Genomic DNA, 25891 nt, shown 5'->3' on the forward strand with positions numbered 1-25891 from the left:
ATAACAGTATAGTTCACACCGATGATTAATAATTATCTTCTTTCCTTCTTCCAAGAAATTCATACCCAACTACTTTAAAAGAACGCCAAGCAGTTAAGATATATCATATTCATTCAGTTTGTCGCGACCTCAGGAGGATCATTAACAGTTAAACCCTCGATATCAAGTGAACTGTTAATATAAGTAAAGAAATCTTTAATGTTTGTCTTTCCATTCTTTTCCAGGGATCTCTTGTAATCTGCCTTAGCTTGTCTGGCTTCCTTTGTATACTTAATTGCAGACTTCTTTATACCTACCATAGGCTTTTGTGTCATCTGATAATTAACTTGTATTACATGCAGTTTTCTTCTCTGCCACGGGTATCATCAGTTCATCTGACATCCATTTAGATATAAGAACTTGTGTATGTTTGTGTGTGTGTTTATTGTTATTATTTATTTATTAAGATGTCCACATTAGTTCAGAAAACAATTATTCCAATTTTGTTAATGAGGTAAATTTTGTTTTTGGCAGGCAGGAACATATAACAAAATTCAAAACTAAACGCAGAAGCCTCGTCCCCTTTACACCTTACGATGAATTCAACCAGGGCAAGGAGTTCCCTCCTCCGACCTGTCCACCCAGGACTAAGCTCAAAGGTGTAGTTGTAGCACTTTGAAGTTTTCGTTTCAAGAGCGGCTTGAATAAAATATTAAGCCATTCTAAATTAGTGTCTGGATAGAAAGGATGGCAAGACAATATGGCCAGAGGCCTAAAAGGGTATTAAACGCAAATATCTATAGAATATAATCATGCTAAAATTTGTAAGATCTCTACGACATATTCTGCCCTTTCTGGGAATTTCTGTTGAGAATTGGATGCCAGCAATTATACTGAATGTATGAGTAACTCGCGATTCTTTCACTTTTAATAACCAACCAATATAACACTAAAGTGTGTTTTAAGAAAACTGCTTCATTCTGGAATGCATTCATATTTACATACATTTTTTGGATTTTGTTTTCTTTTTCTTAGTATTCTTTATTGCATTTCCTGGGAATACAATCTAAAGACACATTTATTAGAAGAAAATTAGCCGGACGAAAGAGTTGAGTACGATATATGAACTTTCTTTAACATGGACCCGGTTTCAAGCTGAAGTTGTCGATAGCTGCTGAGCCAGATCCACTACCGTATTCCTTCGCGTGGAAACCAAACTGAAACAAGAACGAAAAAGAGAAACGTTAATGAAATTATACTTTTCTCGTCAATAAATTTTAGAATTCTAACTCTAGAATTTATTTAACAATAGAAAAGAAATTCTAATTGATATTCTAATTAATTAAAAAAATCACATCGATCAGCGACTATTCAAATCTCAAAAGAAAATGTGATGCATAAAAAGTGCATCTGGAGTAAGTTTAAAATACTTGCCTGGATTCTATCTTCCCTAGAATTGAATGATTGCTGTACAGACTCCCATTTTCCGTTTGTTTTCACAGTGTCAATAAGTACACGGACGTTTTGCTCATATAGAATGAAAGCAAGCTCCCAGGGACCGCTAGTGAAGGCATCGAAAGACACACACATCTGCCGAGCAAACTGAATCTCAAACGAGCGACTGAACAAGTATCCCTCGCCGTTAAAAGAACTGTCGGAATCCAGCACCATGACGAATCCTGTAAGGATGGAAACTTTTTTATTAGGTCTGGGCAAAGTAATTCCATTATACAAGCATCGAATTTTTAGAACCACCAACAAGGGTTTGAAGGGGTTTTATTGGTCACATTGAATATTCTTCTGAGTCACCCTGGAGTTCCTGGATGAAATTCTTGAATACTTTTGCTCCTTATATCTTGAGAAATAAAAGAAATTACAACCGAAACGGGGTTGACCAATTATCAAACTCGAACAATGCAAAGCTTTTTTCCCAAAACACAAGTCTAGTAAAGAACATAGCAAAAAAGTTAAAACAGAATGACAGGTGAGAGTTCAAGTCAGTATTATTAATTTAAAAAGTCACAATTGGTAGAGAGTTAGAAGTAAGTTTGTAACATAAATATCAATGATATTTCAGTTTATGCGTTTACATTAACATCACACATAATCATAACTTTTGGGGAAAAGTTTTGTAAAGCTTGAAATTTGGTCGTGTTGCTCACAAGAAGAGGTTCGTGGTCAGGCAAAATGGGTGTAGTAATGGCGTGGAGCTGTTGTTTGAATTCGTTACATAAACGACAATCAAAAAGGATATGAGATGACCTCACGGATTCTGCACAAAGGTCAGATGGAGAGAGATTAAAGCACGATAACTTTGAATTAAGAGTTCCACGTGCCGTCAAAATGAAACACGAATATAAACCAGGAACAAGACAATTTTAGGTAGCTTTATTAAAAATAGTAGTTATTGGAACAAAATCTAAACGTTATTTTAAACGAGTTTACTGTCAATGACTAATCCTAAATATTTGGTAGAAGAAACAACTGGAACAGAAATATTATTCAGTTTTATAAGTGGAGGTCTGGTGGAGGAAACATTGCCTTCAAAAACCATTGTAAATTTTTGAAGAGTAAATTTTTAATTATTTGAGTAAAATCCATTTATGAAATTCAACCAACAGTGAGTTGCCGTCATAAAATATTAAAACCAAAACCAGAGAGCAGCAATCAAATTCCCTCATAAGCTATTGGTTGGTATATTCGCCTTCTCTTTGCAATCCTCCCAATTAATAGATGCCATGTACAGTTTTAAACTTCCATACTCCAGTTTTTTGAAATTTAAAAGCCTGTCTTTACTTTTAACAACTATATCTTTCTTCATCTTCCAACTGACAACTGAGTGATCAGTACCTGCCAATGGTATGTTCACATCGCAATACTTTATGCGCTGTGATGTCATCTGATTCGTGACTAATGATCAGGTCAACAATATTCTTACCCCTTGTGTTTTCTCTAACATACTAGTACAAATAATAATCACTTTATTTTAAAAAAAATTCCCCGCGGCGAGTTTCCCCTCCCACTTATTCCAATCAATTCTGGGCACATTGGAGTGGCCCAAAGCAAGGCATTCAAATTCCTTGCCTGTTTCATCTCCATGTATAGCCTCTTGGCATACTCTTCACAATCTTCTGATCTGTAGATTTCTCCCACTTTAATTATACCTTTGCTTCCAACTAACTCCCACCAAACAATTCTATGCTGGCAGAAGTAACTTGTGACTCAGCAAAAACTCCCTTTTTGTGCTCAGGTTTCTTTTGATAAGAAGCATCACCACACCGCTCCAAACGTGCATTAGCATTAGCAGAGGCATATGATGCAAGAAAGCAAGCTTATGCAGCACCAGCCAAAAAAAAAAAAAAAAGAAAAAGAAAAAAATTTCCACTTCACCCCTCCGTTCGTTGGAAATACATGTCCAGCTGAGCCTTAAACTTATTTAGGCTATCACCTTCCACAACAAGGGATGGAAGTCTGTTCCACAAACCAACTACCCGCTGGCTAAAGGCAAATATCCGCACATCTATCCCACATCTGTTTTTCCTCAATTTGAATTTATGCCCTCTCAGGTGATTATACTGAGCAAGAGGAAGAATCCCATCGGCATTGAGCATGCTTAACCATTCAAGGCCTTATACACCTATCAGATCTATCAGATCACCTCGCCGGTGCCTAGTCTCCAGACTCTGTAATTTGCAAAACTTAAGCCTTTCTTCGTAAGAGCAACCCTTTGTTCCATTCACTAATCTTGTTGCCCTTCTCTGTACTCGTTCCAGCAGCTCTACATCCTTCTTGAAATGAGGCCTCCAGACCTGAATACAGTGCTCTACGTGTGGCCTGAGCATTGCTTATACAAGGGAATAATCACCTCCTTATCCCTGCTGGAAAAATTCCTGTATATCATTGACAGGACACCATGAGCTACTCTTGTAGCCCGTCTGCACTGCTCAAAGAACTTCATATCTGCCTGCACAACCACCCCCAAGTCCCTTTCATTCTCTACCACTGTCAGTGTAGTACCACAGAGTTGATACGCTGCTCTGGGGTTGCTGTTTCCCATATGTAGTACTTTACATTTGTCAATGTTAAACTTCATTTGCCTCCTTTCAGCCCATCTGCTCAACCTTTCCAAATCCTGTTGCAGCAGCATAGCGTCAGTAGTGTCCTTAACAACCCTGCCAACCTTTGTATCGTCTGCAAACTTGGACATTAAGCTTGATATACCATCATCAATATTGTTTATAAATACAGAAAACAATAACGGACCCAACACTGAATCCTGAGGGACTCCTCTAATAACATTAGTCCACGATGAGCAGTGTCCATTGATTACCACTCTCTGTCTTCTCCCCCTCAGCCAACCCTTTATCCATAGCAGTAATTTGCCTCCAATGCTACACTGCTCCAATTTGTTCAGCAGTCTTCCATGCGCAACAGTATCAAAAGCCTTTCTAAGATCCAAGTATATAATATCAAAGTTATTCCCTGCATCCAGTTCTTTTGTGACTGCATCATAGTATCCAATCAAATTGGTCAGGCACGACTTCCCCTTAACAAAACCATGGTGTGTCCGAGCTATTTTCCCTGCAGTGCTTCTTTAACCAGTGCCTCCATTAATTTTCCTAGAACAGAAGTTAAACTCACAGGTCTTTAATTACTTGTGTCAGCCTTGGATCCTCCTTTGTGAATTGGGGTCGCATTTGCATATCTCCAGTCTGTGGGTACCTCCCCTGAGTCCAAGGAAGCTCTCATAATTATGGCTAAGGGTTTCCCTACTTCCTTTGCTGCCTCCTTTAATATAACTGGATAGATCCCATCCACCCCAGGTGCCTTTCTTGTGTTTATCTTCAACAATTTCTCCTCCACATTCCTCTCAGTTATTACAAGATTCTCTAGCTTACTGCTAGAGTTGAATACACCTCTGGCATTCCCCTTGCTGAATAACTCATCATGTGTAAATGGCGATGCAAAATATTCATTTAGTTTGTTAGCTACCTGAGCAGGATCATCAACAGTTGAACCATCGATATGAAGTGTGCCAATCTGATTCATCCCCTTCTTTCTAGAGTTTACTTAAGTAAAGAACTCTTTGCTGTTTTTCTTTGCATCCTTTGCCAAAGATTTCTCTTAATCTGCCTTCGTCTGCCTAACCTCCTTTGTAAAAGGAGGTTATGCAGGCGAAGGCAGATTACGAGATTACGAGAGTATCTTTCCTAAATATATTATACATACTATAATGGAAGTCATCTTCACCAATTTCTCGTGGAACCACGTTTCTTTTACTTGTATTATGTCAGCATTAGTTGTCCTAACCAGGAGTACGAATTTTGCTGAAATCATTCCTTACATTACTGTAGACACAGTTAACATTAAGTATTCTTCTATTCTTTACTACTCTGACACACCGCTTGAAGTTATTTAGCCTTGTTTCCCTTGGTTTATCTTTCCTCTCACTTGAAACGTTGCTACCCTCAGAACATCTTCCCAACATCGACTGTTGTGGCAACAAACAAGAATTCTTGAAATGTGGGCAAGCATTATTTTGACCAATATCATCAGATAAACCCAGATCTATATTACCCTTCTCTCCCTCTGACTAACAGTTTCCCTGAACCCTTAAGGAATTTTCAATGAAACTAGAAAAATTCTTTGCACCACCTTTGTTCAAATGGATACCATCTCCACAAAATTGATTCCTTCTGCCTATAATTATTTTTAAGGTAATCCTCCTTTTCTTCAGTCACCGAAATTTCTCGTAATGCACCAAGTTCTAATTTGAGATCGGTACACTCCTTACATCGGATGAAAAGAAAAGAGCCATCAGTTGAGTTTGATTTGTCTACTATACCGACCTTTGAATTCATGCTACAGGTATTTCAGTCTGACTCAAGATGTCCGTGGACTCGGGTTTTCGTTCAGCAAATCGACCACAGAACACGCGCAATTTACAGACAATATACACTGCTTAGACAATATCACTGATTCTCCTAAAACACTGCTACTACCTGATTTCTTGATAGAACTGTAACTATTACTGATTCAATCAGAATGCAAATAAGACCATCTTGGCCCACAGCCGCTCCTGGGCGAAAATAAAAGAATGATAAGAAAAATACAACCCATGTATTGCTGTGTAATGTCCTACTGAGATAGTAAACATGCTGGAAAAGTTTCCTGTTGAATACACTTCACCTGTTCTTCCTCCAAGTGATTCGAGTTGTCTACTGAAGTCGTCGAATTTTGGGTCGCCCAAATTCGAAAATTGACAATCGCCTTCCTCGAAGCTGCAGGAGTACGGGGACACTGGGGATGGCGTGGGACGTGTTTCCCCTGTAAAAGGAAAAATCGTTTAGAAAATTTAGGAATTCATACGACAAGAGGAAAACAGAATGAATAATAAAATGGAAGCATGCGCATATGTACGATTTTTGAGAAACGGATTTCTAACAGAAAAAGCGTACTGAATCTATTTGTAGTTAGGAGGCTTTAAAAATTAGTTGGCGTTTTCCTCTTAAAGATTTCTCACATTGCAAACACCATTCAGTACCCGCTTACCTTTGCACTGGTACAATCTATTAATGCGCCTGATGTCGCCCGCTGTCAGATCCGTGTTGTCCGCATCGGCTATGATTACTGTTCCAGGTTTCTTCGAAGTCATTGTCTTAGAACGACCGTCTTTGGAGAATGCATATTCATCGTACAGCATAATGGAGCTGTAATCAAACGGCTCCCCAAGAAGGTTGTTTTCCCAAATCAGTAGATTATAAAAATTGTACTCCATACCTAAGGGAAACAATAAATTGCAATTTGTTAACTAAATAACAGAACTTTGTTACCGAAAAGAACAAAACATAATGCATACAAAAAAAAAAAAAAAAACAAGAAAAGAAGTTTTTGAAGGCGCTAACGTTTCGAAGGTGACTTCACATCTTTTTCCTCAGAGCGAAAGGCATAGTTTAGCGTCTAACGTCGTAGCTTGGCATTCAATATTGTTTGCAATGTTTATCTATGGTACTAGTGAACGCGTGTGAAATTTAATATCCAAGTTTTCTGATCATACAGAAAGTTGGCGGGGTGGTTAAGAGAAGAAAACAGACGACAAGAACTAGAGAAAATATGCTGAGAAGATAACAGGAGTTTCTTCTTCTTTTGATGCCATCTCCTATTGGAGGTTGGCGATCACCCGCTGCACTTCTCTCTGTCTTGGTCCAGATGAAAAAGATCCTCAGCTGATCTGCCAATCCAGTTTTTCAGCCAAGAAAGTTTCCTCCTCCCCACTCCTCTCTTTCCCTCTATTACTCGGTCCTTGAGGTTGTCAGAGACATTCTCTCAGATATGCCAGACAAGGTGTACTTGCTGCCTGGGAGTCTAAAACGCTGATTAAACTGATATTCGGGTGACACTCAAGACAAGTGGACCCAATTTCGGCGAAGTCCGAACGGTCTGTGACAGCCAACTCCTCTGTCCAAATCCAAGTCAGGATGTATAGAAAGATAGGTGTCCAGAGCGGCAGCAAAAAATAGAGCAGAAAGGACGCCACCTTGGGGGACTCCTCTGTAAATTACGTGGTTCGATTGGAAGGTCCTGTGTTCAACCCTCAAATGCCTTTTGAGAATGGAAACGATGACTTTTAATAAGCTTCCCTGTATTCTGCAATGCCTTTCAAGTATTGTCATCAAGGCATTGATTTAGACATTGTCGAAATCAGATTTAATCTCTAAAAAGATTACATCAATCTGTCCTTTGGCGTTCAGACTCGTTTGGATCCGAAATAGGGTGTATATTAAATTCGTTACAGTCAATCTCTTTAGAATCGCAGTGTGTAAATATGGAGGTCGTTTCTGGAAAACATGCATGAAAAGAATTGGCAGCACAGTCTTCTCGAACAATTTTAATAAATTGCAGCTTATAGAGTTGGGACGAAAATCCTTGTCTTTCGGATGTTTACTTTAGGAACGGAGTTTTAGGATATAATGTTTCCATATTTCAAGGATAACTCCCTTGTGAAGGATCCCTCTAAATATGTGTAGCAAGACCCCAGTGATAAATGGACTGCTTACTTTCATGATGAAGAGGGGGGACATATCGAGGCCATAATACTTGGAGAATCACCCTCATATTGGTAAGTACCTGTGGTGACTGGTTTGAGGTGAAGAATACGTTAACTTCCGAGGCACAAATTTGAACGTTGATTTCCGATGGAAAATTGGGCTGATTATATTTATCACTGCATATATTGGGTAGGCAGTGCGAACAGGTTATGTTGCATTTCCCTCTGTTCCATTACAAAGCAATGGTCATTACTGAAGGTTCAGGCAAACCGTTATTTAACTGAGAAGTTTGACTTGGATCAGTGAACGTTCGGTTGGTTGGGCTAGTTTCAGTCTGACAGAGAGAGAGAGAGAGAGAGAGAGAGAGAGAGAGAGAGAGAGAGAGAGAGAGAGAGATCGGATATTTCAGAGTCATCTCCAAGGCATTTGTCACGAGAAAATCTTCTGAGAAGTTGTTTGAAAAGATGTGTGACGTCTGTTTTAACCGAGCGAGCACAGATGGTTATTTTACATATGTGGCATCGAATGGTTGGTTCCTTGCTGTCGCGGCAGACGAATTGTTGTAAGTTATTCTGTTTCTATGACATGTCTGATTTTGGGTCCTTAAATTTATACTCCTTAATTCCGAGTTGTTTATTTTCCTTGACCCCATTAATCTTGTAGTTTTGCATTCGTGTTTCAATAGAGCTGACTGAGAGGAAAATAGAGAGCAGAAATGTGTGAGACAGGATGTACTTAACACAAAAGATACGGGAGAGGAAAGGGAGGATATCCCTAGGATAAACCTTTGGTAGTACAACGCTGTGTGACTCTAACAAGGTTGACTCATTATCATCTTAAGCCTTTATGGTAATGATGCAGTTGATGATACATGTGCATACATCGTAATGGGGAAATTCACAACTACTTTCCACTTTCAGATGGGTTAATCACAAGCAGTATACCTTAGAGTTATAAGATTAGGTGAATTTGGTTAGTTCGTTGGTTTGTATGCGGTCAAAGAAGAAGGAGGGTGGCTACTATTTTTGTCCCAGTAAGGACATATATATCGAGGGGAGAAGTCTGCTTAAAGAATGGTTGTACAGCCTTTGATTATAAAACCGATATTTAGATTAATATTGCAAAATCTGTTTGGGAGAAGATATCCATAGGCTTCAATTCAAGTGTCCAAGTATGGTCACTTCATTTTCAATTAAGGCTGATTAAAATGAAGTGATCATCATTGATAAATACGTGGTTTCAATTTCAACAAATCTAAAGGCTCTGTTTTGTAAACGCTGTCTTTCAAAAATTAAAACATAAGTAAAAGTCGGGTGATTTAGAGAAGGTCATTACAAAAGGACCTAATGTATTCTCCACATTAGGTCCTTTTTGAGGATCTAATGTCCTTTTTGTCAGAGACATTCTCTCAGATAAGCCAGACAAGCTGTACTTGCTACCTGTGAGTCTAAAACGCTGATGGAACTGATATTCGGGTAACACTCAAGTCAAGTGGACCCAATTTCGGCGAAGCCTGGACGGTCTGTGACAGCCAAATCCTCTGCTTGCACCTTCACGATGGTGGGACTGTAGTAATCCTGGGTATAATCTTCATGCACAAGTACATGGTGGGTGACCACCCAGGTGTGAACCAACGTAGCAGGGGTCGAGGTGTGGCGCCCACACCACATGGAGGAACGCTGCCCCTTTATGTTACCAGGCAGTACTAGGTGGTAGATGACTCTCATCAACCGGTGAAATACCACCACTTTGCTTATTGGACGCTTGAAGTGGTGGAACCCATGTTTAGTCTCTAGAGCTAAGTTCCGGTCAACCCTTCCCCATCACTTCCATCATGCAGTATGATTGATGACTTTTGAGGTTATGATGAACAACGTGGCGAGATCCAATATTCCTTACATTTCGACGGTACAGCTCTAAAACGGTGTTCCCAGGCGGGCCGCTAGTTAGTGCACCGGACCGAACCTATTGGCAACTCTCTAGGAGGCTTCCAGATCAGCTAGTGTATAATCTTGCTACCTCACTCTGCCAGATAGTGACTGTAGGGAGTCAGAGTAGTGTGTATGCGCGGAGCATTGCCGAGGCCACGTTATGTCAAGGATCCGGGTATGTTCTTACCATGTGTACGCCATATCCAAAAATTTCATTACTTCATACAGCATGTCCCACCAACTTTTTTCTTATTATTGAATACACCATGAATTGTCAAACTAATAGAGCAAGCTTATCTGCGAAAATATCTAAACCTCCCAAGCACTTCCTAACTCCATTCACAAATATACGTGGTCTCAATTCTAATCTCAATGATGTCCATTTCCACTTGCAGTCTGCCAAACCCCATGAACTTTTTCTGACAGACTCTCAGTTACCGGTTGATTCAACTACTGCTCATCTCAGATGACCAAATTATTCGCTGTATGATTCCTTTCGCCTCAAAGGTGGTACTTGTGCATATGTCCGTTCTAATATTCCCTGTCAGAGACTTGGCAATTTGGAATCTCCTCTCTTTGATCTTCTCTGGCTTAAAATCTCTCTACCTCATTGTGTCAAATTCATCTGTTGTCTCTATCGTTCTCCCAACTCCACTAATCACTTGGAGCTCTTTGACTTCCTCTCTTTGCAACTTGACTTTCTTCAGTCCAACTTTCCTAACAGTGAGGTAATTTTCCTTGGTGATTTTAATGTTCACAACTCCAGTTGGCTTCCGTTTTTCTAGTCACACCGACCCAGTTGGTCGAGATGCTGAGGATATTGCAATTACTAATGACCTTGCACAGATTGTTCATTTACCTACAAGAATACCGGACAATCCTAATCATACAGCCAATACGCTTGATCTTTTTCTCACAAACAACCGTTCTAAGTACACGGTCGAAGTGAAAGGTCCTTTAGGCACTTCAGATGACAACTTGGTGATTGTCTCTTCTCCAATGGAACCTTTATCTCATGGCTATTCCCAACCTTTTTGTTTGGCATTACAAGAATGCAAAATGGGATGACCTGCGGGACTTCTTTTCTTCTTTTCCTTGGTCGGATTACTGTTTCAAAATTTCTGATGTTAACATTTGCTCAGATCGTGTCAGTGAAATTATTCTTGCAGGAATGGAATCCTTTATCCCAGACTCCACTTTAAAATCTCCTCCTTTACCTAACCCTTGGTTTTCCAATAAATGTGCTAAGGCTGTTCAAGAGAAGAATGTTGCATATCGTAATTGGCTTGTTTCTAATTCTTCAGTTTCATTTTCTGCCTACACCAAAGCTCGCAACAATTGTAAAGCAGTTAATAATCAGTCCAAAGTAGAGTTTGAACAGGCTAAGAGTAGAAAACTTGCTTCTTGCTCTAATGGTAGCTGACATTCTGGTCTCTTGCCAAAGCTATTGGCCGCAACTTTTGCCCACCTCTGTCCAAACCAGATGGTTCTGTTGTCACTTCATCCAAGGATAAAGCTGACCTGATAGAATCCCTTTTTTCTTTCAACTTATGCAATAACGATCTTGGTAAAACACCTCCCACTATTCCCAACACGCTCCATTCAATGCCTCCTGTGGTCTTCCGTGAAAAGGATATCAGAAGGATTTTGACGAATCTTGATGCTAAGAAAGCTCCAGGTCGCGATGGTATTTCTTCACTTGTTATCAAAATCTGTGCTCTTGAACTTACTCCTATTCTTATTCCAAAGGTGTTTTTCCTTCTGCTTGGAAATTTGCTCATATCCAGCCAGTTCCTAAAAAAGGGTGACAAATCCCTCAAATTATCGTCCCATTGCAATTACTTCTACTCTTTCTAAAGTAATGGAGAAATCAATTAACCGCCAACTCTTAAACTACCTAGAAACCTTCCGTCTGATCAACGATCGCCAGTATGGATTCCGTCAGTGTCGATCCCCTGGTGATATTCTGGCTTATGTTACCCATTTATGGACTAAGTCAATGGAAAGGTTCGGTGAAACACAAGTAGTTGCTCTTGACATCTCAACGGCTTTCGATCGTGTTTGGCATAAAGGTCTTCTAAACAAGATTCCATCTTATGGTTTGCCAACTGTTTTTCGTAATTGGTTATCCGGTTTTCTCTGTGATCGCTCACTGAGGGTAATGGTAGATGGCTCTCAGTCTTCTAACTTCTCCACTAATGCCGGTATCCCACAGGGTTCGGTTTTTCCCCTCACTATTTTCCTCTTGTATATCAATGACCTTCTTCCATTGACTGGAAATCCTATCCATAGTTTTGCCGATGATAGCACATTGCATTCCACTTTCCATTTTGTGACACCTTGTCCTGCTCAATCAGCTTCAACTTCTCGACTATCTGCTACCAGTTCTTTAAATGCCGATCTTCAGTTAATTCTCCAGTGGGGCAAAGAGAACTTACTTGATTTCAAACCTTCTAAAACTCAGTCTTGTCTTATCCCAGGGGCTCACATCTAGTGAGTATGGGCTTGGCACACTCAGGGTCCTGAGCTGGATATCATCATTCTTCTCTTTCTTGGTGATTCCCTTCTACTTCTCTCTCTCTCTCTCAGGGTAACTCGGGAATTTTTTTTTTTTTTTTTTTTTTGGCTGGTGCAGCATAAGCCTCAGGCTTCCTTGCACCATATGGCTAGTAGTAATAATAATAATAATCTCGCAAAAATGATTCTTCTGCTCCTATGCTTATCTTTAGTGACACTCCGATCTCTAGGCAAAATGATACATCTCTTTAGGGGATTACCCTGACTTCTAATCTCTCTTGGCACAAGCACATTACAAATATTGCTTCTTCTGCATCTAAAAAACTTGGTTTTCTCTTTCGCTCTCGGCGTTACTTTTCTCCCAAACAGCTGCTCACTCTGTATAAATCGCAAATCCGCCCTGCCCTGCCATGGAATATTGTTCCCACATCTGGGGTGGTGCCCCGAAAACCTCTCTCAGGATTCTTGATTCCATTCAGAAGAGGGCAGTTAGGTTAATTAATGATTCATCTCTGTCTCTCCACTCGCTTTCTCATAGACGTACTGTTTCTGCTGCATGCCTCTTCTACAGATACTTCCATGGGCACTGTTCTTCTGAATTGGCTTCTATAATTCCCGCTCTCTCTTTCAAAACAGTCCGAACACGTGCCGCCACCAGCCAACATCCATTTACTGTCCAACTTCAAACCCACAGAACCAACTTTTCATCTTCCTCATTTATTCATTCAACTGCCGTTTTCTGGAACAACCTTCCTTCATACGTATTTCCTGAAAATTACAATCTACAGAAGTTCAAGTTCAATGTCAACAAATATCTTGTTTCGTCTTCCCAACCTCCAACCCAAGCACGGTACTAATTACTATAGGTTGTAATACCTCTCGTGTTTGGGGTTTACATAAAAAAAAACAAACATAAATTTACCTTCTTCGATGTTTTCCCAGTGGATGTCTATGTACTCATCTCTGTCCGAACGACTCTGTTCGTGCTCGAAGCCAATGGCGTGCATTAGCTCGTGGATCGCTGTCCCTTTGTATTGGCACCCTTCCCCCAAAGAAACTGTCTGCTCACCTCCGGACATGCCAACATCCGAGTAACAGCTAAATAGCAAAAAAAAAAAAAAAAAAAAAAAACATATCAGTGATGAGGTAACACAACAGAAGGAGTTTCAGAAAATACATCCTTTGTTATCAGCTAATCACGAGTATCTTCAAATTCAGTCAAAGAAATGGTGCGTCGTGGCTACAATGACCTCTACGTTTTGCGAAGGCAACATAACAGGGATCAGCAAGCAGCCATCCACCGGTCCTTTTCCCAAACGCAGAGTGACAAACTGACAAGCTCAAATATTGGCGGTCTGCGAATTTTGATAAATCCAAATTCCCAAAACATAGCGGTTCATATGTTGAGTACCCCTTTACTTTTAACCTTTAGCTTTAAGCAATCTAGTGCTTCATTGGATGAAGTGGAGGTAATCTGCTAATCTTTAATCTGACAGATCACGTATACAGTTTGAAGTACGTTAATCGAAACTGCCCATGGTGCAAAAAGGCTGCCGACCCTTGTCTAAAATCTCAGTTTGCAACTCATATTCATTGTGCTGTTAAACTCTAATACCCCACTTCACTGTTTGGATTAGCGTTGACTTCTAATCCTTTCTTTGCAAAAGTGCAGTATATTTAGCATATCATTCATGGATGACACAAACATACAGCGAATGGTTCTTTGAAAGCCAATGGTGCTGTGCTGATTTCACATTCAGTCCGCAAGAAAATTAACGTGATCTTATTGTACAGTTAGGTAGTCGTTGATGTACTCCAACTGCACTTTTTAAGGTAGAATGTCAGTATTACAATGAGGGAAGGATGAAACGAACGAATTTATTAGTTGACCGTAGACCAATGGAAAATTGTGCTTTGAAGTGACAAGCACGATACATGGTCTACCGACCTGACTGTCGTGTCTGGATGAGTCTAATGACCGGAGAAAGCCGCCTGTCGGACTGTATCGTCCCAACAATGAAGTTTGGAAGAGGCAGTGTATTGGTCTGAGACCATTTTTAGCATTTTGGCCCGTGGTCTTTACTTGTTTTTGGAAAAATCGTGAATGCCGAAACTACCTAGACGTTCTGGACAATAATGGACATACATTGTGGTAGAACATTTGCTAAAGCTCACACCTGTATCAGTAGGGAAACTCTCCATGTCATTAATCTTGTCAAAAAGTTGGGCTGTCAAAAACAGCCCACAGCCCTCACCTTAGTCTTATATACGGCCCAAAATGGAAGTCGCTGGTAGAAAGTGATTCTAAAACCCTTTAACAGACAGTTCCCATAGACATCTCATGTTCCTGCTGAATAGGTAGTGTCCAAAGAGATTTTTGTGTTCAAGGTGATCCTGAAAACTGCCAATAAATTTGTTCCATTGGAAAAGATGGATACTCTGGAAATCTGGAAGGAAGTTGGCAAAAGAAAGGTGCCGAAATGAATCACAGCGGAGGTTTAGAGTTTAATTGAGCATAATGATAATATTATTATTATTATAAGGGTGGTTGTAATTTCTGGTGTTACTGTTGTTCGAGAACTCTCTGACTATCCTCCAGGTGTTCAGGATCAACAACAACAACAATAATAATAATAATAATTATTATTATTATTATTCCTCCTCTGGTTCCATATGTTTAATATGGAACCAGAGGAGGAACAGCATACCATAGAACAAGAGGAGGAACATCAAGAAGAAATACAACACAGAATAACTGAAGTTGAAAGAGACGAGGTCATGATATCCAGAATAGAAGACGAGTGGAAGAAGGCCCTAACAGAATTCGAAGGAATGGATCCCACGAGAACGCACGTGATACCTAATCAGAGGCCAAATAAAATCCTGGGGAGAGTAACAGACCACCTCAATCGGCAAATAATGCCACATTACCTTAACAAGATAATGAGGCGATCCACACAGCCGTATACTGTGCTGCCATAGCAGCCACTAAGATTAATGGAAAAGAAACGAGAGACCAGCAGCAGAACAACCGAAAACAGAAGGAACCGCCAGCCTGGGAAAGAAGACTTCAGCAGAAGATAGAAGAATTAAGAATCAAGTTGACCCAATACCAAAAGGGTAATAGAAGTAAAAATTGATTGGAAAGTTGAAGAGCATCCTCAAGAGAGACTGCATTCACAGCAAACATGAGACCAGAAATCAGCGAATAGGAGAATACTTGGACACACTGAAGCAGAACCTCCTCGCACTTAGCAAGAGACTACACCAATAAAAAGAGAGCTCGAAGAGGAAAATAGCAACCGAATCTTCAATGAGGTCCAAAGAGCCTTCTACAGGAAACTGGGTGAAGGTGAGAAAGCAGGAAACGGACCACTCCAGAAGAAGACGATCGAGAAGTTCTGGGGAAATATCTGGAGCAGTGAAGTAAGACATAACAGCAGAGCACTCTGGATAGAAGTAGAACGGAAGAAAACGGACATACAAGAGATGAGAGAGTGGGAGATTCGAGAAGAAGAGGTTAAACAGTCGATCAGTAACACCCACAACTGGCGAACCCCTGGAATTGATAAATTCCTGGGGTTCGCTAGTTGTGGGTGTTCTAGGTGCTTGTGGATAAATTCCACAAGGTGCTACTAGGTGCTTGTGGATAAATTCCACAAGCACCTAGTAGCGCAGTTCACTCGAATGATAAGGCACCCGGAGACACTCACTGAAGTTTCTCACCGGCGACACTCCCGAAGTTTCTCACTGAAGGAGTCACATATCTGAAGCTTAAAGACGAAGATACAAGAAACCCGGCGAAATACAGGCCAATCACCTGCCTCCGAACGATGTACAAGATCCTGACCAGCTGCATAACCAAGAAGATATCAGATCACTTAGAGAGTCAGAAAATACTGGCGGAACAGCAGAAAATATGCAAGTGGAGGAGCAAAGGATGCAAAGAGGAATTAACCATAGATGCCGCAATTATGGAGCAAGTCTAAAAGAACACCGCAACCTATACACGGCCTACATCGATTAACGCAAGGCCTTCGACTCTGTACCTCATTGCTGGCTAATACAGACCCTGAAGATCTACAAGGTCAATCCAATAGTTACAAACTTCCTAGGAGCAACAATGGCGAAATGGAACACCACCATTATGATCGAGAATATCACAACCAGGCCCATCCCCATTAGAAAAGGAATCTTGCAGGGAGATGCTCTGAGCCCATTGTGGTTTTGTGTAGCACTCAACCCGCTATCCACCACGCTCAACGGCAGCAAGTATGGATATAACTTCAAAGAAGGAAGAAAGAACCTGTACACCCTCACCCACCTGATGTACATGGATGACATCAAGCTCTACGCGGAAACCGAGAAGCAACTCCACTAACTACTCCGGATCACCGAAGAATTCAGCAAGGACATCAGGATGGAATTTGGTCTAGACAAATGCAAGACTCACAACAGGGAAAATTAGTTGGCCGAAACTACCAGCTGCTGACTGGTAAAGAGATCGAAGCTATGACAGAAGGAGAGACCTACAAATACCTAGGGATGATGTAGGCTCAGCAGTTAGAGTATTGTTTTTTTTTTTTTTTTTAGGTGAATTAGCAACTAAGGCCATATTGCTCCACGGTTATGCGGTGGTCATTCCCTGACCTTTTCGCATCCTCTGTATTTGGTGAGCACGGGCTCGAACCCTGGTCTAATCAAGAAGCGTGTGCTACGCACTGCTGCTCCTGCCCACCTGGCTACGGAGGCGCCCAAGCAGTTAGAGTAACAGGAAATCAAGAAGTGCCTGGCCGAAAAATATCATCAGATACTCAGCATAGGTGTTTATGGCTTCAACACAGTTGAAGCCATAAACACCTATGCAGCTCCAGTACTAACATACACCTTCGGTGTCATAGATTAGACCAACACCGATCTAGAAGATATCATGCGAAAGACAAGGAGAACAATAACCAAGAGTCGCCAACACCACCCAAAGTCAGCAGTGGAGAGAATAACAACACCTCGGAAAGAGGGAGGAAGGGGCCTGATAGAGCAACAGAAAACAGCCATAGTTAACCTGAAGGATTTTTTCGAGAACAACACAGCACAACTCCACCAGGCCTTGAGGAAGATAGATAAGTGGTATACTCCACTCAACCTAAGCGAGGAACCGCCTCCCGCCCAGATGGTATAAGAAAAGAAGTTAGAAAGATGGGCAAAGAAGACACTTCATGGCAGACACTACAATGACCTTAATCAAGATCACATCGATAACATTGCTTTCAATGCATGGCTCACAAGCGGGACACTCTTTGAAGGATTCATGCTGGCCATCCAAGACCAGGTAATCAACAGCAGAAACTATAGAAAATACATCGCAAAGGATCCCAGAATGTCAGATGACACATGTCAACGATGCCACCTGGCCTCAGAAACGATCCAACACATCACCGCGGGGTGCAAGGTGATCACCCAGACTGAGTACACTCATAGACAAGACCAGGTAGCCAGGATAATACATCAGAAGCTAGCGAGGAAATACCAGTTGGTAATTCCTTGCTACGAACCCCAGGCAGTACTAGAGACCTGAACCCATAAGCTGTACTGGGACCGGGCCATAATAACGGATTAGACTGTCCCGCACAACAGACCGGACATAACCCTTGTGGACAAAATGGAAAAGGCTACCTACCTGATTGACATAGCGGTGCCCAACCCTAAAAATGTCCGGAAAACCCATGAGGAAAAAATCAGGAAGTAAACGAACCTGAGATATGAAGTCGAGGAGATGTGGCATATGCAAGAAGTATCAACCATCCCAATCATCGTGTCAACAACCGGTATGATGCCAAAGACTCTACATAGCAGCAATAGGTCTCCCAGAAAACACCTACAAGGAACTCCAGAAAGTCGCAATCCTGAACACCTGTAGGATAGTCAGAGATTTCCTCGACCGACAGTAACACCAGACATAACAACAACCACCCTGTGTACTTGGTAGCAGTACCCATCAAGGAGTGGAATCCCCCAATCAGAGAGAAATAATAATAATAATAATAATAATAATAATAATAATAAAAGGGAGTGATGTCCCAGTGGTTAACACACGGGACTACCAGCCTGAATGACCCAAGCTCGAATCCCACCTTGGTGGAAGCGAACGCGGCTTTATTACGCTGGGAGAGCGATATAATAATGAAAAAACACATCGTGAAAGTTGCTGAATTACACTTTTCTTCCCCAAGGTCGGAGTGAAGGCTGATCCAGTTGTGCCATCATCTGGTGTCACTCGCGAGAACTAAAAAACAAAAAAAACCACTGCATATAAGTCGAAGTTAGACAAGTCCACCTCCACAGATGGATGATGTCGCAGAGAAATGTTAATCATACTGCATCGAGTGTGGCACAGGATAAAGTCACAGCCCTTCAGGCAGAGGGAACGGCTCTAAAAGTTGGAGACGGTCTCCCGAGGAAGACAGTAGAGCAAGTGGCGCTGTCCCAAGTATGGCTACCACAAGAGAAGGGTAAGACCGTCCAGCCCCACCAACTGGAAGTGCTTCGTGCGCAACTGCGCTAGTGACCACTCAGGAATGAAGAAGACGTCCCACATGAAGTGGAGCATCGAAATGAATACGTACATCATGCGAGCATACTATGAAATAACCAGGCTAGACACCGATATAACGATGTACAGGTCGCAACCAATTGGTTGGAATGATTCCCGGATATTCAGGTCACGGAACAGCGATTACCAGACCAAAGAAGGACCATCATCACGAAGAACCTAATAGCTCCTGCCACTTTGGAAAAAATCAAGCAGGATGTCAGCGATCGACTACAAAGAATAAAGAATAGGGCCAATATGAAACCAGAGGAGGAACAGCATACTACGGAACCAGAGGAGGAAGAGTAAGAAGAAATACAACCCAGAGGAGGAAGAGCAAGACGAAATACAACCCAGAGTAGCTGATGTGCAAAGAGACGAAGTCACGATGTCCAGAACAGAAGACGAGTGGAAGAAGGCAGGCCCTAACAGAATTCGAAGGAATGAACTCTACAAGAACCTACGTGATACCTAAGCAGCGACCAAATAAAATCCTATGGAGATCACCTCAATCGGCAAATACCATATTACCTTGACAACAATGGTGCACCGCTGAAGACTATCCACAGCGCCGTATACTGCGCTGCCATAGCAGCTACTAGGATTAATGGAAAAGAAACGAGAGATCAGCAGCAGAACAACCGAAAACAGAAGGAACCGCCAGCTTGGGAAAGAAGACTTCAGCAGAAGGTAAAAGAATTAAGAGCCAAGATAGGTCAGTTGACCCAGTACCAACAGGGTAATAGAAGTAAGAAATTGATTGGAAAGTTGAAGAGCATCCTCAAGAGAGACAGCGTTCACAGCAATGATTTCTGGTCATGAGACCAGAAATCAGAGAATAGGGGAATACTTGGACACATTGAAGCAGAACCTCCTCGAACTCAGAAAGAGACTACGCTGATACAAAGAGAGCTCCCAGAGTAAAATAAACAACCGAATCTTCGACGAGGACCAAAGAGCCTTCTACAGGAAACTGGGAAAAGATGAGAAGGCATGAAATAGACCATCCGAGAAGAAGACGATCAAGGAGTTCTGGGGAAATATCTAGGGCAGTGAACTAATACACAACAGCCGCGCTACCTGGATAGAAACAGAACGGAAGAAAATCAAGGACTTACAAAGAGATGAGAGAGCGGGAGATTCGAGAGGAAGAAGTAAAATAGATGATGAGAAACTCCCACAACAGGCTAACCCGAGGAATAGATAACGTCCAAAATTAATGGTACAAGAATCTCCCCTGCACTCGCAAGCACCTGGCACAGCAGTTCACTCGAATGATAAGGCACCCGGAGACAATCCCAAAGTTTCTCACTCAAGGAATCACATATCTGAAGCCTAAAGCCGAAGATACAAGAAAGCTGGCGAAATACAGGGCAACCACCTGCCTCCCAACAATATACAAGATCCTGACCAACTGCATAACCAAGAAGATATCAGACCACTTGGAGAGCCAGAACATAGTGGCCAAACAGCAGAAAGGATACAATCGGCTGAGTAAAGGATTCAAGGAGCAATTAACCATAGCTTCCATAGAAGCGTCGCAACGTGTACACCGCCTACATCGTTTACCTTCGATTCCATGCCTCATAGATGGCTAATTCAGGCGCTGAACATCTACAAAGTCAATCCAATAGTGAGAAACTTTCTAGGAACAGCAATGCCGAAATGCAGTACCACCATCAAGGTCGAGAACATTAGACAATTAGACATTAGAACAGTTAGACGCTACATGTGAAAACCTGACTGGTCCTTACATTTTGCGCACCAGTGTATATAAAAGAAAGTAGAAAGTGTAAGAAAAGACTATAAAAAGTAAAACTGTGTAAATGTTGAGTGAATGAAAGTTATTATTAATTGCATGTTCTATCTTAGCCTTTTCACCAGACAGACTGATGTCTATGCAGGCCATCAGGGGCCCTCATGGTTATCCAAGCTGGCACCATGCAGCTCCACCATAGGGATCTTTTTCCCTATGTTCTTTTATTCCTTCCACCTGGGGTGGTTGAGTCTCTTCTTCCCCCAATTCATTTAATTGAGCATAATTTTTGAGATTAACTGTTTGACTTTTAACTTTTGAGATTAACTGTTAGTATAATAATGTTTCTAATAACGTTTCATAGTCTTGCATTAATTTTTTTCTATTCTTTTTCATTTTTCTCCTGTTTTCTCACTTTACATTGTGTTTCTTCAACTGTGTTTATCTTTTCCATAAGAACTTCAACTAAAAGTAATACAAACTGAACAGCGAACTAATGGAAATTAAGTTAATTTTCTCACCCATCCAAGGCTTGTATGAGAATAAAGTTTTTGTGCAAAATTTGGTTTCTTGGAACGAACTGTATGCATGTGTTCTTTTCGATGTCCTGCATTGCAAGAGTTATGGCGTTCCGAACTTCGCCGGACTCTAGAGAAAGAGAGAGAAAGAAATATAGAATAAGTAATGAACACCAAAGAGTCTAGATCGGGGTCATATTTAAAGTTGAAATATTTTTACGCCTCTGATCAAAATGTGTGAAAAACACTGTTCTACCGAAAGTCATGGGCAATTGTAATTATAACAAAAATATGTATTTATTCAGAGAAATCAACCAAATTGCAGAGTACAGAAAAGTCCAAAATATATAATGCAATATTCAACAGTTATGCACTGCGACCAGAGAATCTAGTCCATTCCACCAGAAACACATTACCTAATTATCAGCTCTACAATTTTTAATTCACAAACAATTCAGACATTTTCTGCTCATGACATCCACTTTCATTCCTTTGAAACTCTAATAACCCTATTTTTGTACTCTGCATATACTGTGCTACCACTTTATTAGGTACGCCTACCTAGTAACGTGTTGAGCTTCCTTTATCCTTCAAAACAGCCTGAATTCGTCTAGGCATGGATTGAACAAGATGCTGAAAACGTTGTGCAGAAATGGAGTGTCATGCAGATATGAGTGTGTCATGCAGTTCCTTGAGATTCGACGGAGGTGTAGGCCTGAAGCGAACAGCCCTTTCCAGCTCATCCCAAATAAGTTCAACAGGATTGAGATTCGTGGACTGAGCGGGCCATTGCAGCAAAGAAAAGTCATTGTCATGTTCCCTGAACCATTCCCTAGTGATTCGGGCTTTGTGCACCGGCGCATTATCCTACTGGAATTACTTCCAACTGACTGAGGATAAACTGTCAACATGAACGGATGCACTTGGTCAGCAACGATGTTTAGGTACGATGTGGCATGCAGACGTGAATCTATAGATATCAATGAACCCAACGTGTGCCAAGAAAACTTTCCCCACACCATAACACTGCCCCCACCACCTTGCACAGTAGTCGTCAGACACTGTGCAAGGTGGATCCATGGATTCATGTTGTTTTCGCCAAATTCTGAGCCTTCCATCAACATGATGCACCAGAAACTTGACTTGCCAGACCAAGCAACTGTTTTCCAATCCTCGATTGTCCAGTGCTGGTGTTGCTGTGCCCACAGGAGGCGTGTTCTCTTGTTCTTCATTGATAACAAAGGTAGGCAATGTGGCCGTCAGCTGTTGTAGCCCATTCGCGACAAAGTGTGACTAGTGGTCCGTTGCGATATTTTGTTCTGTTCACCAAGGTTGTATTCTGACGTGATGCGCGACATTGTGGCCTGCCTGTTTACTTGAATAATTCTAGCCATCCTCCTCTGACCTCTCTCATCAACAAACGATTTTCTTCCACAGGAGTGCCGTTGAGAGGATGTTTTCTGTTTCTTGCACCATTCTCGATACACCCTTGAAACTGTGGTGCGTGAAAGGTTCAGGAGAACTGCCGTTTCAGAGATGCTTTGTCCAGCACGTGTTGCACCTACTACCATGTCACGTTCGAAGTCCGTTAGATCACTCCTTTTCCACATCCTTGCTACGGTTTGTACGCTTAACTGATACTAGAAAGATTGTTCTGCTGCATTTATATCCAGAACCGTGGTCATGTACTCTGCATATACTGTGCTGCCACTTTATTAGGTACACCTACCTAGTAACGTGTTGAGCTTCTTTTATCCTTCAAAACTGCCTTGTAGAAAAACCATTTGTGTGCACAGCAGGGGTGTACCTAATAGAGTGGCAGCACAACGTATGTTTGAATGCAAACCCTGATCACTTTTATAAAATTATTTGCACATTTCTTGGACGCCCAATTACTAACGATCACAGGGATTTTGCACACGTTTTGGTAAGATAGTGTACACGAATATCTGCATATTTTTGAATATATTTTCCACAATAAAATTCAGCTGCTCACCACTTTTAGCATTAATCCTGCATAGTATGATAAAATCGAGAATGCAATCCTTCTTTTTTCTGGTCTACCTAGGCCTCAGCTTGTGGGAACTTTAATTTTGGCCAAAATGCTCCACAGTAAGTTAGTTTATTAAATATGGTATACATCCCCCACACAGCCGCTCAGCCAGAAGGATGACTCATCTTTCAATTAAATCGACCACAGAACACAAGCAATTTACAGATAAATTATATAGGGCGCAATATAGCCTAAGTTACTGATGCGTCTAAAATCTCTACAGCAAAGTAAAACTCTCAATGCTTTTCGTCCTTGCCCCGTGGAGAGAGGCCGGACTGTACAACCGTGTCATGTGTATCACACATCCCATCCTGTCATGCAGAGCACGATCAACAAAAAAAGAAGGTCCAAAACAGTCCATAAGAATGAAGCTCAAAGTGAAAATAAGAGGTGTTCATCCGAAGAGAAACAGGCAAAGTAAAACATTCCACAAGACTGTTGTTAACGGTGCTCAGTGATCACGAGATATGATCAGTGCAGCACAATGAGTCGCACCCAACTTGTGAGAGAAGTTTTGCCTGTTTAGCTGGACGAAAAATCCACAGTTTCTGGGGTGGAAACCTTGCTATCTACGCCTGAGATTGACTAACTCAGCCACTGAGTGAAAAAAGCTCATTAAAGTTCTTCGCGTCATCGATGAGATTCGAAAACGGGCTTTTTCCACTCGGTGTGGTGACGATACCACTGTTCTACCAGCGCAGACACCCTTCTGATACCAGTGAACCAACAGGAACTTATTGAAGGGAATTTTGTAAGCGGTGGACCAAATGATAGAAGTCCTATATTCTTAAACCTTTTAAACAACACGAGTATTAGTTTAAAGGTCCTGTTGATTACTCAACATCGATTGTGGATTCTTGAAACTCTTTGACAGGGCCATTCAACCATCATCAAGGTAATACCGTTTCACCTGAACACGGTTATTAAAGGTAGTCCTACAAGTACCACCCACCTCGGCACACTTGCTAGAAAGCAATCTTCATTGTGATACTCTCTCTTGTATATCATGAAGACCAAAGCAGGAATTTAAAATGGAGAGCAACAAAAAGGTACTTAATAACTAAAAATAATAACAAAATAGTATAGATGAAAATGATTGAAGATTCTTCACTTACGTACGCTTCTGTCAAGTACGTATGGGATTTTTCCATCTGTCCACAGTCGGTTCATACTCACAATCCCGTTCCTCTCTTGGATCTAAAAGAAATTTGGTTACTCTTTGCTAGTGATAGCTGTACGTTAAGTTTTTACGAACTTTTAAACAAAATTAAGTGTGTAAAGAATATTAACTTATTGTTTTAAATTATTCGAGCATTCTTAATTAGCTATTCAATTTTTAAATTACTTAATAACAAATAATTTTAAAATTAAAAAAAAACGCTAAATTTGCATTTTATTGAATACGAAATACTACCGGAGAATACTGTGAAGGAAAATTCTGAAGAAAGAAGTACCTAACCTCTTGCTCCTACAAAGGAAATAATTCATTCTGAAAGCTCACCTGGTTCCAGTCAATCCCAGTGATGTCGCCTTGAAATAATTCTGCAAGACACAACGAGATTTTAACTCAAGAAATTGTTCCACAATAAACAAACATTTCTTTTACATTCAAAGTGAGTTTAAATTCTGAAAATGTTTGCCTCGCCAACAACAGCAATCCCGGTACTCGTTGAAGGATGTTATGGTGATTTTATGAAATAACATTTGGATTGCCAAGTTAGTCACCGTTCATATATTGAAAATATTAACACTAACTTTCTTCCGAGGTGAGTTACTGCAATTAAAAGCTTTGCCGTTTATTAATAATTTTCATGGATGCAGTATTTCATGGATTAGTATTAGCCATAAATATAGGAGTGCAAGAAGACAAGAAGGCTTTTGCTGTATCGGCCAAAAAAATAGATAAGAAATTGAAATTTAAGTAACTGTCCAATTGACCTTTAGTTTTTTTTCAATCTGTCGGCCTCAACTATCTTCGGAATCAACTAGTTCCAGTAATCACCAACTCGCTTCTTAAAAGAAAACACGCCTCTAAACGTCTTCCTCTATAATTTAAATTTACGGCCCCTAGTTCTCGAATTCTTTATAACAGTAAACATTCAGCCTTCGTTCATTTTACTAACCCCTCTCAGAGCTTTAAAACCTCAATCAGGTCCCATTTAAAGCGTCCACATAATCGAAGTGCATAAATTATTATTTTTTGTGTGTATATAAATCGAAGTGTATAAATCATAGCTGCCAATCTTTTCTGATCATTCTTGAAGGCTTTCTTCAAGTTATGATGAAGGAACGCTGCTTGATAGTGATCATTAGTGATTCTCCCAAACTTACCATCCTCTGTAAATTTTGACATCAGCCCTTTATTCATTAGTCGATGTCGTTTATGAAAATCAGAAACAATAGTGGTTCAAAGGATCAAGATTTGGGAATCTCATTTCTGACGTTCGACCAGTTCTAAAGAATATCCATTAATCACAACCCTTTGCTTTCTACCCTGCAG

At 40.9% G+C, this 25891-nt stretch overlaps 1 protein-coding gene across 1 annotated transcript; it reads right to left on the reverse strand.

The window, feature by feature from the left end:
• Positions 1-1112: 1112 nt before the first annotated feature.
• On the reverse strand, positions 1113-24912 carry LOC150082384 (astacin-like metalloprotease toxin 1). Its single transcript, XM_090380502.1, has 8 exons — positions 24893-24912; positions 24507-24588; positions 21342-21468; positions 13398-13573; positions 6532-6759; positions 6169-6306; positions 1414-1658; positions 1113-1196 (listed from the first exon to the last, which is right to left on the reverse strand). The coding sequence occupies exons 2-8, from the start codon at positions 24559-24561 to the stop codon at positions 1113-1115; spliced, it is 1053 nt and encodes a 350-aa protein (XP_090236628.1). The 5' UTR covers positions 24562-24588; positions 24893-24912.
• Between the last annotated feature and the right edge of the window lie 979 nt (positions 24913-25891).

Source organism: Mastigoproctus giganteus, chromosome 8 (assembly GCF_048544385.1).
Source record: "Mastigoproctus giganteus isolate SK-2022 chromosome 8, ASM4854438v1, whole genome shotgun sequence".
Taxonomy (NCBI): domain Eukaryota; kingdom Metazoa; phylum Arthropoda; class Arachnida; order Uropygi; family Thelyphonidae; genus Mastigoproctus; species Mastigoproctus giganteus.